Source organism: Leopardus geoffroyi, chromosome C1, assembly GCF_018350155.1.
Source record: "Leopardus geoffroyi isolate Oge1 chromosome C1, O.geoffroyi_Oge1_pat1.0, whole genome shotgun sequence".
NCBI classification, from domain to species: Eukaryota; Metazoa; Chordata; class Mammalia; order Carnivora; family Felidae; genus Leopardus; species Leopardus geoffroyi.
In genome coordinates this window covers 183,943,637-183,962,125 of record NC_059328.1, presented here as the reverse complement: position 1 = coordinate 183,962,125, position 18,489 = coordinate 183,943,637, and the positions used below count along the sequence as shown (strand labels likewise).

General features: G+C 36.3%; 1 protein-coding gene across 4 annotated transcripts in view; it reads left to right on the top strand.

The window, feature by feature from the left end:
- SF3B1 (splicing factor 3b subunit 1) overlaps positions 1-18,489 on the top strand; it is a 61,358-nt gene that overhangs the window by 34,374 nt on the left and 8,495 nt on the right. For 2 of the 4 annotated variants that reach the window (XM_045480615.1, XM_045480617.1), the window contains exons 4-21: positions 541-645; positions 1,038-1,152; positions 2,994-3,073; positions 4,438-4,608; positions 8,438-8,675; positions 10,423-10,635; positions 10,876-10,997; positions 12,639-12,836; positions 12,936-13,037; positions 13,590-13,769; positions 14,798-14,884; positions 15,008-15,278; positions 15,806-15,951; positions 16,065-16,211; positions 16,350-16,475; positions 17,198-17,419; positions 17,912-18,094; positions 18,188-18,299. In XM_045480615.1, coding sequence (XP_045336571.1) covers positions 541-645; positions 1,038-1,152; positions 2,994-3,073; positions 4,438-4,608; positions 8,438-8,675; positions 10,423-10,635; positions 10,876-10,997; positions 12,639-12,836; positions 12,936-13,037; positions 13,590-13,769; positions 14,798-14,884; positions 15,008-15,278; positions 15,806-15,951; positions 16,065-16,211; positions 16,350-16,475; positions 17,198-17,419; positions 17,912-18,094; positions 18,188-18,299 — 2,818 coding nt within the window. Of the gene's footprint in view, positions 1-540; positions 646-1,037; positions 1,153-1,370; positions 2,687-2,993; positions 3,074-4,437; positions 4,609-8,437; positions 8,676-10,422; positions 10,636-10,875; positions 10,998-12,638; positions 12,837-12,935; positions 13,038-13,589; positions 13,770-14,797; positions 14,885-15,007; positions 15,279-15,805; positions 15,952-16,064; positions 16,212-16,349; positions 16,476-17,197; positions 17,420-17,911; positions 18,095-18,187; positions 18,300-18,489 lie in introns of those variants that run through there. The other 2 variants (XM_045480616.1, XM_045480618.1) reach the window with 2 other exon arrangements.

Below are 18,489 nucleotides of genomic sequence, written 5' to 3'. Positions count from 1 at the left end.
AAACAAATTTCATTATGCTTTCTGTGAGAAAATAAAATGCTCAGGTTTTTCAGTTTCATACTTGCTTTATTTCAGTTAACTTCCACAGAAAGCATTCCTGGTTTAATATTTTTAAAAGAGTAAAAAATTTCTTTAAAATAGGTTTAAGAGTTGAAAGAAGACCTAAGTATTTACAAGTTTTATGAACAAAGGTTTAGACATCACTTTATCAATAAGTTGGGTTTTTTTGTTTTTTTTGTTTTGTTTTTTAACATTGAGAGAAAGTGACTGCTCACACTCGCAAGGAGAGGGGGAGGGGCAGAGAGAGAGGGAGAATCCCGAGCAGGCTCCTCGCCTTCAGTGCATAGCCAGATGTAGGGCTTGAAGCCATGAACCATGAGACCGTGACCCAAGCCGAAACCAAGATTCAGACACTCAACTGATTGAGCCACCCAGGTGCCCCTGTCAGTAAGTGTTTTGATGCCACGTTGCATTTGCATGTTCTTTCTCATTTTTAAGTTCTGACATTTTTGTGGTTTTCCGGGGGGCATTTCATTGCAGGATGACGATGACTACTCATCATCTACAAGTTTGCTTGGTCAGAAGAAGCCAGGATATCATGCCCCTGTGGCATTGCTTAATGATATACCACAATCAACAGAACAGGTGATTCTTTTCTTTTTCTTCTTCCTCTGTTTAAAATTAAAATCAGAGTTTATTCATAAGGAAAACAATGTCTCAATTCCCATGGAAGCCCACGTATTTTAGAAACAAGTTATTAGAATGTCTTGAGTTGATTTGGGAGGATTAGAAATAGTACCTAGCTTGTTTTATGAAGGTAATCATTTCATGAAGAACTATGCAGATGTGGACATGTTTATTGTCTCATTTCCATATGTCATTTTTTCACGTTAACATCCATAAAATATATTTCTTTTATTATTAGGCATTTATTTAACATTTTTACATGTTTTATATATAACATTCTGGGTTTTGTTTATGATACTCTTTTTGGTATTTAATAAAGTGGGTATTAAATGAGACATACCTCTTTTCAGTATGATCCATTTGCTGAGCACCGACCTCCAAAGATTGCTGACCGGGAAGATGAATACAAAAAGCACAGGCGGACCATGATAATATCCCCAGAGCGTCTTGATCCTTTTGCAGATGGTAATTCTTTCCCACTTTTCTATAAGTTTTCAGGAATTTATTTGTCTTAAGTTGTCTTTAGCCCTTTGATTTTTTTTGGCATGCTTATGAATTTGCTTTTCTTTTTTAAAATCCCCCTTATTATAGATTTGTATAGATTTGGTTGAAGTCACAGATGCCATTTTCTTCATCTTTATAATGCAAGTTTTCTTTCCAGGTAGAAGGACAAGAAAATAATGAGCCAATGCCATAGAAACGCAAAGGGTTAAAGGTTTTTCTTTTACTTTTGTTTTGGGTACGCTTTCTATACTTTGAACAAATGTGTTTTTCTGCTCAAAATACTTTCAAACTATTGAAAGTTTTCATTCCAAATCCTAGACTTTTAGGCTTGTTACTTTTGAGAAACTGTTTCTCACATTAGAGCTCCCCCCTGTATTGATCTAAATGTAGTTTAGTAAATGCACCTACTTTGCTCTAAGCATACTTAAAGTTAAAAGAAAAGTATATATACAAAAAGACTTTGGTATTTTTAATAGTTGGAGTCTGTTTTGCTAATTTTAGTGTGCAGGTCAGCACAAGGGGCATAGTGAGCCTGATGGAAGCTTTCCTCAGGTGAGTGAGTTTCAAAAGCAGAATTAGGTGCCTGTTTCTTAGAATTAGATTCTGCTGCAGGTTTACAAATTAGACTTTCAGCCTGCATGAATTAGTAGGGATATTCTTTTTTTACTTGCATAATTGTAATTGATTTAAACATGTATGTCAGAATTCACAGGCCCATACTAACTGTCCTTAATTTCTTTCCTACAGCAGTACTGCTATATGCCAGTCCTGTCTGCATTCTTAAGGGTGCAGTTCAACACATCCTCTCTAGATTATGGTGAAAAAGTATTCCAAAGGAAGTCTTATCAGAGCTAGTGTCAGAAAGAATGACACTATCAATTGGGCATGATCTTCAGCATAGGAAATGTCTTAGAATTTTATTATTTTTTCCTAAATTGTGATGCTATACTACTTGTATAGCAAATTACCACATTTCTAAAACTCAGTGTGCCTCTGAATCTTATTATGTACTGTTTGGGCTTCTTTAAGATATTTCGAAGTTTGAAAAGCAAATACTGAAACTTTAACCAAGAGACTAACACATCTCTTTGTACACCACTTTTCTTCTGTGTGCAACATAACTGGTAGAAGTAATATATTTCAAGTAATATGTTTCCAGTTGTAATTTATACTTTCTAAGAAAATAAAAATGTTTTGGAGTCAACCAAACTTAAAAAGAATGAAGCCCTTTTTAGTAACATGGGATCGGAATCAGATTATAGGTGTATTTTTAAAAGTCTAAACTATTTTCTAAACTATAACTGTTTTAGAACATTGTATGGAGAACTTATCTAGTTATAGTTATTTGTAGTCAGGATTTTAACAGCTTGCAACAGGTAATGTTTTGAATATAAATATCTTTCCAAAGTGTTACTAATGGTAAAGAGATAATTTTCTAGGCTTCTATTCTGCTGCTTGAAGTCAGAACTGCTGATGGAGACAAAGGCACGAAAGTGTACGTATTCCGGATTAGCAACCCAGGAACCCATCACTACTGAAGACTCTAAACTGTGCTGTCATTTTGTTTTTATATGCATTAAAATATTTGTTTTAAACTGCTGTAGATATGTTTGTGTTCAAACAGGTTAAATTGATCAGCAAACTCAATAAAAAGTAAGATGTATAATTATTAAAGTTTTCCATCAAAAAATAAATTAAATGATTATGGAATAACATAATATTAGAGCAGGGAAGATAAATCAGTTGAACCTAATTATCTTTTATTTATTGTACTCTTGTCCTGTTGCTGTTCTTTTCTGCAGGAGGGAAGACCCCTGATCCTAAAATGAATGCTAGGACTTACATGGATGTAATGCGAGAACAGCATTTAACCAAAGAAGAGGTATGTGAACCGGATTATTATTTTAGTGGTTGTGACATAATGTAAAGAAAGTTCAAATTGATACTTTTGTGTTTCCTTTTTATTTGCTACACGAGTAATATCTTAATAGTATTAATAAAAATTAAGTTGAGAAGGAAACCTTACCCAAAATTCTGCCTCCTCCCAAATTAAACTTTCATATTTCTATGTCCTTTTCTAGCCCTTGGCCTTTTGGCTGTATATATATATATGTGTACACATGTATGTATATATACACATACACAGACCTGGTGGATATATTTGTAGGGAGGATTGGTGGTGTGTGTCCAAAATAGATGTGTAAAGGCAAAGTCAGATAGTTAAAGCATTCCTTGAAAAACCTTTTCAATTTATCCATAAGATTCCGTTTGGATATGGGTGGAAAAGTCTGAAGGATTCCTAATGGCCTATGGTGATTGCTTCATTTGTTTTAATAGTGAGCCTTTATAACTTAATTACAATTATATAATTTGTTATATGGATTAAGTGGGTTTAAACTTTACTTTAAAATCATAGGATAAATTAAATGGATTTGTTATGATTACATTGTATATAATTTACATAGTTACAGTTTTTTTAATGCTAGAGAGAGAGCATGAGTGTGAGCAGAGGAGGGGCAGAGAGAGAATCCCAAGTAGGCTGCATGATGCAAACACAAAGTCCAACACAGGGCTTGAACTCACAAACCACGAGATCATGACCTGAGCCGAAATCAAGAGTCAGACGCTTAACTGAACCACCCAGGCACCTCTATGTAGTGAAAATTTTTAAGTTTTCACTTTTTGCCACTTTTCTATCTTACTACATGATGTTAATTGCTATTCATCAGAGTTTTAAATAAAACTTAAATAAGACTCTATTTTTCAATGAAAGCATTTTGGGGGCACTTGGGTAACTCAGTTAAGCATCCAACTCTTGGTTTCACCTCAGGTCGTGATCTCACAGTTCATGAATTTGAGCCCTGTGTCAGGCTCTGCATCAATGGTGCAGATCCTGCTTCAGATTCTCACTGCCCCTCTGCTGCTCTCTTGCTCACTCTCCTTCAAATAAACATAAAATTTTTTTAAAGCATTTTGATTCTCCACCATTGAAGATTTTACTTCATTTAACTGTATTTAAAGTAAGATGCTCTGTGTTATGAATTCTGTACTTATCTGTTGTGCAGAAGGGCATTGTATAAAGACTAGAAATACAGAAAATAAAAAGATATAAAGAATGGGACTACCAGTAGCAGCATAGAACAGAGAATGAAGAAAATGACATTAAATGGAAATGACCATGCTGATTATATGGGAATATGTTGAAAATATTTTAGAGATACTTAGTGCTTATTCAAATATTTTTAGAGAGAAATTAGGCAACAACTAGCAGAAAAAGCTAAAGCTGGAGAATTAAAAGTTGTCAATGGAGCAGCAGCGTCCCAGCCTCCCTCAAAACGAAAACGGCGTTGGGATCAAACAGCCGATCAGACTCCTGGTGCCACTCCTAAAAAACTATCAAGTTGGGATCAAGCAGAGGTAATTTATTTTTGTTTTTTTATGATTGTTATTATTTTTAGTTTATCCCTCTCATGTACTGTATTAGTCTACTCTTGGTAACCTAACAAGGGAACAGAGAATGGTGGCTTAAACAGTAGTCGTTTGTTTTCTCACAGTTCTAGAGGCTTAAAGTCAATCTCAGGGTGCCAGCAGGGTTGATGTCTGGTGAGCATTCTCTTTTTGGCTTGCAGATGGTTGCCTTCTTGCTGTGTCCTCACATGGCCTTTTCTCTGTGTGCACATGGAGGGAGCAAGGGACCTCTTGTGTCTGTTCTAATGACATTGGTACTATCAGGTTAGGGCCCTAACCTTATGACCTTATTTAACCTAATTATCTCACTAAAGGCCCAATCTTTAAATACACATAGGTGGTTAAGGCTTCAACGTAGTTTTGGGGGGAAGACACAGTAAAGTCCATAACCTGGAATAAAGGAATGTCCCTTTTGGAATATTAAAATAGATATTTCAGTACGTCACATTGTGGAGGTTAAGTATAATACAATGATCTTCCTTATTTTCTAGATGGATAATTTAAGCATCTGACCACAGGTGTCACATTGGCAGTGCTACTGCATTTCCTTGGTCAGTTTATTTTCCTAGAGAACCGTTTTGGGGGTTGTTTTTATTCTAAAGAATAAAAATAAACTTTTCTTGAGCGTTCATTTATTTTTGAAGGAGAGAGGCAGAGCATGAATAGGGGAGGGGCAGAGAGAGAGGGAGACACAGAATTGGAAACAGGCTCTAGGCTCTAGCTGTCAGCACAGAGCCTGACACGGGGCTCACACTCACGAGCCATGAGATCATGACCTGAGCTGAAGTCAGATATTCAACCAATTGAGCCACGTAGGCACCCCTCAAGATTTTTTTTAATGTTAATTAATTATTTTTGAGAGACAGCACAAGTGGGGGAGGGGCAGAGAGAGAGGGGGACAGAGGATCCAAAGCAGGCTCTGTGCTGACAGCAGTGAGCCCATGTGGGGCTCTAACTCATGAACCGTGAAATTATGACCTGAGCCGAAGTTGGACATTCGACAGACTCAGCAACCCAAGCACCCCTGTTTTAAAATGTTTAAAACTTGTGATAAAACATTAATAATGTAAAATTTGTCATTTTAACCATGTTTAAATGTACAATTTGGTGGCATTAATTACACTCAATGTTGTACAGCTGTCACCGCTATTTTCAAAATTTTTTCATCACCTTGAGCAAACTCTGTTAAGCAGTAATTCTCTGTCTCTCACACTCCCAGAGAACTTCTTTGTTATTTCAATCTTCTAATACCTTCTTAACAGCTTTTTATATGATGATATTAATTCCTATTTTTCCTTTTTAAAGTAGAAATAATTGAAAAACTTAAACATGTTCCCACTATGAAATCTACCAGTATGCCTGTTTCTGGTTTCATCTACTTTTTCTTTCTGTAATGAGGTGTTGATGCAAGTTGAACAACTTCTGCTTATGTACTATTTCCCGTCTCTTCTTACTACTCAGAGACTTTTGTGTAACATCAGTTTTTTCTCTAGATTATTATCAGCAAACACATTTTACCTGTTTTCCTTTTAAAACCAGAAAACTACAGGAAACCATTCCTTGATCTTCACATCCCCTTCTAGCCATTTCTGACTTTTCACTGCAAAATGCTTTGAATGAGTTGTCTATACTTGCATTCTGCTTATCTGGTGTTTTGCTTGTACCACTCCACCAAAACATCTCTTGTCAAGGTCATTTGACCTCCTTTTGGTAAATCCATAGATCAAGTTTCAATCCTCATATCCTATACATATCATATCATTTCATTTATCACATATCAGTGACATTTGCTATCACTTGATTCCCTTTTCTTAGATTCTGAACTTGAGTTTCTCTTGATTCTCCTAATACTCTCCTAACTGACTCCTGTCTTGTTGGTGAGATCTTCCTCGGCTTCCTTTAACTTTGGGGGTGTTCTAGTGCTCAGTCCTTGGACCTCTTTTCCATCTAAAAGCACTCCTTCCTCTCATTCCTATCTTCCTATACCATCTCCGTGAGACTACTCCCAGATTTACAAATCTATCCCATTCATGTCCTCTGTTCCTTGGACCTAACACTTTTATTTGGATGTTTAATAGGCATTTAATTTTTTTTTTTTAATAGAGCATGAGTATGGGAGAGGGGCAGAAGGGGAGAGAGAAAGAATCTTAAGCATACTTCATGCTCAGCGCAGAGCCTGACGTTAAGACTTGATTCCACAACCTTGGAATCGTGATCTTAGCTGAAAATTGAGAGTTGGACACCTAACCAACTGAGCCACCCAGGCACCCCAAAACTGTGGAAATTATAATGGATAATAGAATGAATTTATTTCCAGGGTGCCTGGGTGGCTCAGTCCGTTAAGTATCAAACTCTTGATTTCAGCTCAGGTCCTGATTTCTTGGTTAATGAGATTGAGCCCCGTGTCTGGTTCTGTGCTGATAGCACGGAGCCTGCTTGGGATTCTCTTTTTCCCTCTCCTAGCCTGCTTGTGCGTGTGCACATGCTTTCTCTCTCTCAAAATAAATGAATAAATACTTAAAAAATTTATTTCTTCCCTGATTCAGCAGGAGGAGCAGTTGCCAAGATGAGATTTTGAACAATTCATGTGCTTCATTCACCTAATTGAAAATTTCTCAACCCTGAGTGATACATAAAATCTTTTTAAAAGAAAAAAACTGTTGAGTCTTAATTATGGTATTCATGTAAATTTGCAGGTGTAAAGCTGGGTAGAATTCTTGTGTTGGATAGAGAGCATCCAGCTTTAAAATAAATACATAAAGGTATATTACAAAAGCTATATGGATACTTGAGTCTTAAATCAAATTTTGTGTGGCTTACACTGAACCACCTGATAGTTTGATACTGTATTGTCTCCACTGTGCAGGTTGTTTTGTTATCATGGGCTGTCTGATGCCCTGAATCACCCACCACTTGTCTCTGTTCAAACTATAGTGGAACCTTTGGTTACTTCACTTCACTTCTAATCTTTTTTCACTAATAATCTTGTCAACTTCAGTTAGAATTATACTACAAATGTGATTTTAAATCTCAAGGATTAAAATTATGTGGCAGTATCTACTTATGACCCAGGTGATCCAAAACATACTTATGTTAACTAAAAACACACACAAAATTGAACACAAACACAAAAATAGTGTTTCCTTAGTGTGAGAATTTCTAGGTATATGTCTCTAAACCTAGTTTGGGAAGTAGCAATGATATCATTAAAGCTGAAATGTTTAGATTGCAGATGGCAGACAGAGAAAGCTTAGTGGTTTTCTAAAAGCTACAGAGATATTAATGGCATATCCAAGGTTCATAACCCAAAATACATTTTTTTTAAGCTAGGGCTTTATTCTCAAAACTGTTCAAAATTAAAACTTTACATTGTCTTTAGACATATTTGCTATGAAGTAGGTATCTTTTTTTTTTTTTTTTTTTCAACGTTTATTTATTTTTGGGACAGAGAGAGACAGAGCATGAACGGGGGAGGGTCAGAGAGAGAGGGAGACACAGAATCGGAAACAGGCTCCAGGCTCTGAGCCATCAGCCCAGAGCCTGACGCGGGGCTCGAACTCACGGACTGCGAGATCGTGACCTGGCTGAAGTCGGACGCTTAACCGACTGCGCCACCCAGGCGCCCCTGAAGTAGGTATCTTTTAAGCAGGGTAGTTTACTCTCATTTATACAGAAGACTAAAACGTTTATTTATTATCTTTCTAATAGAAATTTTCTAGTTATTTTTATGTGAATGTGTAGGTGTGTGAAATAAAGGTATTTTTTTTGCTTTGTTAAGACCCCCGGACATACCCCTTCCTTAAGATGGGATGAGACACCAGGTCGGGCAAAGGGAAGTGAGACTCCTGGAGCAACCCCAGGCTCAAAAATATGGGATCCTACACCTAGCCACACACCAGCGGGAGCTGCTACTCCTGGACGCGGCGATACGCCAGGCCATGCAACACCAGGCCACGGAGGTGCAACTTCCAGTGCTCGTAAAAACAGATGGGATGAGACCCCCAAAACCGAAAGAGGTACTTCTAGTGGAGTCTGGGTGTGTGTTTGGGTGAAGTATTGATTTGATGAGTGGTACATTTATAAGAGGAAATCTGTTTACATCTCTAGTCCTGGCTAGACAGGTAAATAATCAGCTGCTTTGGGGACAGATAAAGGACTAAGCAGATCATATGCCTAATTCTTTTCCCTTCTTGAAAAGGTTTAATATTTATTTTAGGAAGAATATTAGGAGAAAGAAAAGATTGTAGACCATAACTTAGTTTTTTATTGTGATAAAATATACATAACATAAAATTTACCATTTTAACTGTTTTACATGTACAATTCATTGGTGTTAAGTGCATTCATTTTTTTAAAAAACCAATTACTTTTTTTTTCTTTTTTTTTTTTTTTTTTAACGTTTATTTATTTTTGAGACAGAGAGAGCACGAACGGGGGAGGGTCAGAGAGAGGGAGACACAGAATCTGAAACAGGCTCCAGGCTCTGAGCTGTCAGCACAGAGCCCGACGCGGGGCTTGAACTCACGGACCGCAAGATCATGACCTGAGCCGAAGTCGGCCGCTTAACTGACTGAGCCACCCAGGCGCCCCAAAACCAATTACTTTTTAATTTACATCCAAGTTAGCATATAGTGCAACAGTGATTTCAGGACTAGATTTCTTTTTTTTTCTTTTTTTTTTTTTTTTTTTTAAGACTAGATTTCTTAATGTTGCTTACCCATTTAACCCATCACCCCTCCAGCAACCCTCTGTTTGTTCTCTATATTATTTTCTCTTATGTTTTGTTCCCCTGTTTTTCTATTATTTTTGCTTCCCTTCCCTTATGTTAATCTGTTTTGTATCTTAAATTCCTCATATGAGTGAAGTCATACGATACTTGTTTTTCTCTAATTTCGCTTAGCATAGTACTCTCTAGTTCTATCCATGTAGTTGCTAATGGCGAGGTTTCCTTCTTTTTGATTACCAAGTAATACTCCATTTGTGTGTGTGTGTGTGTGTGTGTGTGTGTGTGTGTGTGTGTGTGTGTGTGTGTATACACACACACACACACACACACACATATCACATCTTTATCCATTCATCCATCGATGGACACTTGGGCTTTTTCTGTACTTTGGCTATTGTCAATAGCGCTGCTATAAACGTTGGGGTGCCATGACCCTTCAAAACAGCACTCCTGTGTCCCTTGGATGAATACCTAGTAGTGCAATTGCTGGGTCATAGAGTAGTTCTATTTTTAGTTTTTTGAGGAACCTCCATACTGTTTTCCAGAGTGGCTACACCAGTTTGCATTTCCATGTGTCTTGTTAGTTCTTTATAAGATTAGCTGTGGCAGGTTAAGACTTCATAGTACATCTGCTATATTTTTATAAAGAATTTTTAGTGATGGGGAGAGTGCTTAACATATAGTAGATGAAAGAAGCAGTATAGAATTGTATGTACAGAGTAATATCAACCATATGGAGAAATGAAAAGTGGCTCAAGATGCATAAAGTGGTTGTCTCTGGGTTGTGATAGTATGCATGGTTAAAAAAATACTTTTGTTTTCTTACTCCTCAGTGGTTACTATGCTTTTGTAATCATTGGGAAAGAAGAAATGAAAGAGAATAAAGACGAAATGAAAATTAAAACTCTTAAGTGGGTCTGCATTTTAAGAATATCCTTTTTTTGAACTTGATCCATTTCAATATTAGCTCTTTGAGAATACACTAATTTTTTGACAGTGGTTAAAATTTTATATTTATTTACTTTTTTTCTTTAAAGATACTCCTGGGCATGGAAGCGGATGGGCTGAGACTCCTCGAACAGATCGAGGTGGAGATTCAATTGGTGAAACACCAACTCCTGGAGCCAGTAAAAGAAAGTCACGTTGGGATGAAACACCAGCTAGTCAGATGGGTGGAAGCACTCCTGTTCTGACACCTGGAAAGACACCAATTGGCACACCAGCCATGAACATGGCTACCCCTACTCCAGGTAGAAACTTTCCCATTGGAAATACTTTTTACCGGAAATATTTTGAATGTTTTTCTCTGAGGTATTCTGTATGTTATTAATGTTTATTTTTAGCAAGAATGACCAGATATAAAAAGAAGTCTTGATTTGAGTTGATAATATAAAGCAATTATGAGGTTAACTGTCTTATATCCCAAGGACCTATGTAACGATAAAGACTTAACGCTATAGATTGTTACAGAAATTTGCTTTTTTTGGTAGGTCACATAATGAGTATGACTCCCGAACAGCTTCAAGCTTGGAGGTGGGAAAGAGAAATTGATGAGAGAAACCGTCCACTTTCTGATGAAGAATTAGATGCCATGTTTCCAGAAGGATATAAGGTAATGTGGTATTTATAATGTGAATTTTCTTTAAGTGTTCTTTGAAAAAATTAATTGGTCAGGTTTACATTGGCTTTGCCCAAATTTACTACTGCTAATTCTTTTAGCTATTTCCAAAAAGTAATAGAGATGAAAAAACTGAATGATACAAAGCTTTTATTGCTTTTGGAAAGTGAGAAATTTCAAGGACCTCTAGGACCATACTTTGAGAACTTGCTGCCTTTGGGATATGAAATAGCTTGTTGCTTCAGTTCATCATAGTCTCAGGATTAAGCTTACATTAGATCATGGTTATTTTACTTTGTGTTTCACAAGATTTTGTGTATTTAAATTCATGGATTGCAAATGAACACAAAGAATATTGTTTTTACTGTATCAAGTTAAAGTTTATTTTGAGTTATAAAATGTACCTGGCATTCAGGGACCATTTGCTGGTCTAAAGGTAGTCTGTGGTCATATAGCTGGAACTAGATTCCGATGGCCTCTACAGAGCCTTATATTGCTGGTGCCCATTGCTTTTAAGAGTTTGTATATGTATGTTTTTCCCCCTTGTTAGTTTTGTATTAGAGTGTTTCAAGTGTGCATGAATTTCTGCTTTAAACTTCTTGTAGCCTCCACATAATGCTGTGGGTATAGACATTTCTGCAACTTACTGTTGACTTCCTGAATGTCTTCTCAGTTACAGTCATTGATTACCTTAATATCCATAGGAGATAAAAATCTTTCTTAGTGAATCTTAAGTAAATTTCTTGGTTTAATCAAATGGTGTATTTTATAGGACCCTGGTAAATATTTTGGTTTTAGTTTTTTGTTTTTTTCATTTTAGAGAGCACGAGCAGGGGAGAGGGGCAGAGGGAGAGAGAGACTCTTAAGCAGGCTCTGCACTGAGTGGACCAACACAGGGCTCGATCCCATGACGAGATCATGACCTGAGTTGAAATCAGGAGACGCTCAACTGACTGAGCTACTTAGGCACCCCAGATTTAGTTTTTATACATTTTGTCAAGCAACTTAAATACTAAGATTCTTGCTTTTACGGTGCAGAGATTTGTATGAATCTAAATTTTAACTTTATTAAAATTAACCCTTTATATATTATGTGCACTTTGTGAACTTATTTCCATTTATGACATGTCGGCTCACCAACATGTTTATATAGATTAATGTTTGAGAGTGATCAGAATTTTATAAGCCTGCTTCATTTATCTCCTCATTTCCCCACATTACTAATATTCTTAATGTGCTTTTTAATCAGCAAATGAGAAATGTTTGTCATACAGATTTAAAAAAAATTTTTTAATGTTTATTCCTTTTGAGAGAAAGAGAGAACAAGAATGAGGCGGGGAGGGGTAAAGAGGGAGGGAGACACAGAATCTGAAGCAGGTTCCAGGCTCTGAGTTGGTCAGTACAGACACTGATGCGGTGCTCAAACTCATGCACTGTGAGATCATGTGACCTGAACTGAAGTTGGATGCTTAACCGACTGAGCCACCCAGGTGTCCCTGTTATACAGATTTTAAATGATAGAACAAGCAGGAAGCTTCTTAGCTAATAAACTGTTAAGATATTTTAAATACAAATATTATTGTGTTATTTATTATAAAGTCAAGAAAATCCTAAACTGTCTTTTAACTGTATTAGGTACTTCCCCCTCCAGCTGGTTATGTTCCTATTCGAACTCCAGCTCGAAAGCTGACAGCAACTCCAACGCCTTTGGGTGGTATGACTGGTTTCCACATGCAAACTGAAGATAGAACAATGAAAAGTGTTAATGACCAACCATCTGGGAATCTGCCATTTTTAAAACCTGATGATATTCAGTACTTTGATAAACTTTTGGTAAGTGATAATAGCAGAACTGAAATACCATTTTTTATTTAGGACTTACAAATCACAGTATCTTAATCTAACTGCATTTTCTTTTTTTTTTACTGTTAGGTTGATGTTGATGAATCAACACTTAGTCCAGAAGAGCAAAAAGAGAGAAAAATAATGAAGCTTCTTTTAAAAATTAAGAATGGAACACCTCCAATGAGAAAGGTAAGTACTAGTTCATTACATCGTCATGTTCACTATAGTTTTATGTTTAGAAATTTATAATTAATCTCTTCATCTTTACCATGGGCATAGTGTAAGGGAAAGAAAGGTGTAGTATGAAGGATTTAATTTTTTTAATCAAACAGCTTTATGCTAATACAGATGCTGAAAAATGAGATTCTCCTTTTTGTCTTCCGGGCCTTTTTATAAATTTTTTTTTTAAGTTTATTTATTTTGAGAGATGCAGAGATCTGCAAGAGCGCTAGCCAGGGAGGGGCAGAGAGAAAGGGAGAGAGAGAATTTCAAGCAGGCTCCATCTTAGAAACTGTGAGATCATGACCTGAAGCAAAATCAAGAGTCAGATGTGACTGAGCCACTCAGACGCCCCTCTAACTTCAGAGTAATTTGATGGGAATGCACTTATGCTAATGTGTAAGATGTCTTGTGAAGTTTATACTAAAAATATTAAGGTAAAGAAAATCATGGAGTAATTAGTTCTTTCAGAATGCTTAATTATAAGGGAATATACCTTCTACTCTTTTTTTTCCCCCCCAGGCTGCATTGCGTCAGATTACTGATAAAGCTCGTGAATTTGGAGCTGGTCCTTTGTTTAATCAGATTCTTCCTCTACTGATGTCTCCTACACTTGAGGATCAAGAGCGTCATTTACTTGTGAAAGTTATTGATCGAATATTATACAAACTTGATGACTTAGTTCGACCATATGTGCACAAGGTGTGTTGTTCTAATTAAAGTAGTGTTTCTAATAGTTGGATAATTTTTAATATAAAAACAATTAATGGATTTCTTAAGTCACTTATTATTTGTGAAATTTAAAAAATTCTTAAAAGGTAATAGCTGATGCATGCATTCACAACAAAAAAGGGAAATTTCACCCCCCTGTAAGACACTCCACAGAGTTAACCAATATTATATTTATATGTCCTCTTAGACCTTTTTCTTTGCACAAGTATATATCACACATATACAAATGTATGTGTGTAGATATTGAAGGAACTTTTTGTCATCTTGACTAAAATGGTTTCATATTATTCATACTTTTTCATTTACTTTTATTGGTATTATGTTAGGATAAGAAAAGATACATGTCTGTAGCATGCCATTTGGTGTTAAGGACCCATCTTTTTGCTGGTGGTAATAATGGCTTAGAATTGTTAAATGAAGATCAGTGTAGTTTTTTTTTTTATGAATTTTTTCAAAAATTTTTAATGTTTGGTTTTGAGAGAGAGAGAGAGAAAGAGTAAGTGGGGGAGGGCAAAGAGAGAGGGAGACACAGAATATGAAGCAGGTTCCAGGCCCTGAGCTGTCAGCACAGAGCCCAATGTGGGGCTTGAACCTACGAGACATAAGATCATGACCTGAGCCAAAGTCAGATGCTTAACTGACTGAGCCACCCAGCCGCTCCAGAAGTTGTTATTTTTTTAAATATTGAATATTTGTTACTCTGTGATGAACAGTTCTCCCCAGTTTTTATATGGGGTTTGAAATTGTGTAATTAAAAGTTTTAATTGTCCCTTGTTACAAAGTCCCGGTAATTATAAATTTCCTAGCAAAAGTTTTAATTGTCCCTTGTTACAAAGTCCCGGTAATTATAAATTTCCTAGCAAAATATGTTTTGTATGCTTGTGTGTATAAATTACATAAATGACCTATAATAAAATTTTTTCAATATGTATTTAATTTTCTTACACGAGTATGGCATTAGTAATTGGTGTGAAAGTGTAGCTCTTTTTCTTTTTCAGATCCTTGTGGTCATTGAACCATTGCTAATTGATGAAGATTACTATGCTAGAGTGGAAGGTCGAGAGATTATTTCTAATTTGGCAAAGGTAATTTACATTATATTTCTAGAGAAGAAAGTTTTGTATCCATTGATGGGATTATTTGATTGTAGAAGGAAAGCGTTGAGGGTTAATGTTATCAGCTGATGAGTGTCCTTCTTGATTTTTTAGGCTGCTGGTCTGGCTACTATGATCTCTACCATGAGGCCTGATATAGATAACATGGATGAGTATGTTCGTAACACAACAGCTAGAGCTTTTGCTGTTGTAGCCTCTGCCCTGGGCATTCCTTCATTGTTGCCCTTCTTAAAAGCTGTGTGTAAAAGTAAGAAGTCCTGGCAGGCGAGACACACTGGTATTAAGATTGTACAGCAGATAGCTATTCTTATGGGCTGTGCCATCTTGCCACATCTCAGAAGTTTAGTTGAAATCATTGAGCATGGTAAGTTGTGATATAACTTCGTCTCTTTAAAAATTATTTTTACTTATTAAAAAAGTTTTTTTTTAATGTTTATATTTGAGAGAGAGAGAGAGAGACTGAGTTTGAGCAGGGGAGGGGCAGAGAGACGGAGACAGAATCTGAAACAGGTTCCAGACTCTGAGCTGCCAGCATAGAGCCCGATGCAGGGCTTGAACTCAAGATGAGCAGTGAGGTCATAACCTGAGCCAAAGTCAGATGCTTAACCGACTGAACCACCCAGGCGCCCCATTACTTCATCTTTTGTAAAATAGGTGTCCTGAAATTTGGGCTACTGATTTGGAGAGATAAATGGAAGGGTTCTACCTACAAAAACCCCACATAATTTGTGATGGGGTTTATTACGTTATCTGCTAATAGGCTTTGGTTCATATTGGCTTTTGTCTAATTTTGTCTAGTATGAACAGATTCTTCATTTTGACTAAATGATGAGCTTGTGAAAATTAAGTAATGTTGTCACTTAGTTACAACCTGTGTTTGGTTTTTTCTAGGTCTTGTGGATGAGCAACAGAAAGTTCGGACCATTAGTGCTTTGGCCATTGCTGCCTTGGCTGAAGCAGCAACTCCTTATGGTATCGAATCTTTTGATTCTGTGTTAAAGCCTCTATGGAAGGGTATCCGTCAACACAGAGGAAAGGTAGGTTTGGTTCACTAGATAGATTTTATTTTTCTTTTCATTTCCACTCATTGAAGTTAAGGCAATTAAATCTAACTTACTAAATATACATATTTTTTTTTACTTTAAAATAGGGTCTGGCTGCTTTCTTAAAGGCTATTGGCTATCTTATTCCTCTTATGGATGCAGAATATGCCAACTACTATACTAGAGAAGTGATGTTAATCCTTATTCGAGAATTTCAGTCACCTGATGAAGAAATGAAGAAAATTGTGCTGAAGGTAAGTATTCCAAATTGTTGTCACGGATTGGTTCACCTAAATTGGGTGTGTTTCATGGTTCAGAGAATGTTAAAGCCCAAAACTATTTAACTATTGTTAAACCAAGACTGTATTTACTACTATTTTTTAACCTTTTAGGTGGTAAAGCAGTGTTGTGGAACAGATGGTGTAGAAGCAAACTACATTAAAACAGAGATTCTTCCTCCTTTTTTTAAACACTTCTGGCAACACAGAATGGCTTTGGATAGAAGAAATTACCGACAGGTAAACTTTCATTGTAAAAAATATTTTATCTTTTTTTTTTTTTTTTTTTTTTTGAGAGTGAGCATGAGTTGGGGAGGGGCAGAGGAAAAGGAAGAGAGAATCTTAAGCAGGTTCCACACCCAGCACAGAGCCCACCATGGGGTTTAAGGGGCTCTATCTCAGGAACGTGAGGTCATGACCTGAGCCAAAATCAAGAGTCAGACACTTAACTGAGCCACTCAGGCCCCCCGTAAAACATATTTTCAAAGGGTACCTGGCTGGCTCAGTTGGTAGAGCATATGACTCTTGATCTCAGGGTTGTGAGTTGAAGCTTCATATTGGTCATGGAACCTGCTGAAGAAAATATTTTTAAATAATCTTTTCAACTAATTCTTTAGTTAATTTGAATGAATATTAAACATTGTTTTTGCCCTGGTCTCAAAATACGTGCTTGATTATAAAAGGAGATGTATTTAGTCAGCTAATTAACTTCCATTTTGATTTTGCATTCTAGGATAAATACTCAACTATGAATTAATGTCTTTGTCTAGTTAAAAGAAATACTTAATCTGGGCTAGGTGAAACATGAGTACAATCTTACCTTAAATCATTTTGACTTACTCTCACATTTATGTTTTTTGGGTTACCTTTCTCTTAAAAGTTTTTGAAACCGGAATTAACTGTTCTCAGCCTACTTGCTGGCTTGGATAATACCTAAAAGGTTTCTTTCCTCCTGTCTTTAGTTAGTTGATACTACTGTGGAATTGGCAAACAAAGTAGGTGCAGCAGAAATTATTTCCAGGATTGTGGATGATCTGAAGGATGAAGCTGAACAGTACAGAAAAATGGTGATGGAGACAATTGAGAAAATTATGGGCAACTTGGGAGCAGCAGATATTGATCATAAACTTGAAGAACAGTTGATTGATGGTATTCTTTATGCTTTCCAAGAACAGACTACAGAGGTAATGATACAGATTATTACAACAAATTGCTGCTGACCTTCATATTTGTAAAACACATTACTTTTCAACCAAATAATTATCACTGAAAAGTAATTGAATTTGAAATTTTAAAAATGCTCATGTTCTCATTTCAGTTGTCTATGATTTAAATTTTTTAGATTTGATTTTGTTAATCTTAGTATATTTAAATTTTGTTTTAATGTTTTATTTTTTTGAGAGAGAGAGAGAAAGTACAAGTAGAGAAGGGGCAGAGAGAGAGGGAGACACAGAATCTGAAGCAGGCTCCAGGCTCTGAGTTATCAGCACAGAGCCCAACACAGGGCCTGATCCCACGAACCATGAGGTCACGACCTGAACTGAAGTCGGACGCTGAACCGACTGAGCCACCCAGGCACCTCTGAATATTAGTATATTTAAACTATTCGGGCACAAACTGAATTGTAGTCTCAATGAATGTAGTTTTTAAATTTAACGTAGCTTTTCTTTTTTTAGGACTCTGTAATGTTGAATGGCTTTGGCACAGTGGTCAATGCTCTTGGCAAACGAGTCAAACCTTACTTGCCTCAGATCTGTGGTACAGTTTTGTGGCGTTTAAATAACAAATCAGCAAAAGTTAGGCAACAGGCAGCTGACTTGATTTCTCGAACTGCTGTTGTCATGAAGACTTGTCAAGAGGTAAACTTTTCTATCAGATTCTTATTTTCCCACCAAATAGTTCCATGTGAATAGTAACATTTTAACTTTTTTTTTTTTTATTTTTTATTACAGGAAAAATTGATGGGGCACTTGGGTGTTGTTTTGTATGAGTATTTGGGTGAAGAGTACCCTGAAGTATTGGGCAGCATTCTTGGAGCATTGAAGGCCATTGTAAATGTAATAGGTATGGAATTTGCTGGTCATGAAAGAATTTTTTTATTTTGTTTTTTTAAGTTTGTTTTTTTGAAAGTAAGATACAGAATCACATTTAGGAATTGAGTAATGATTTCTGATACATGGTTTTAAGCACTTCAAAATCATAGTTAAGTCAGGATGTCACGAAAGTTGTTTTCTAAAACTCATTTATATTGTAC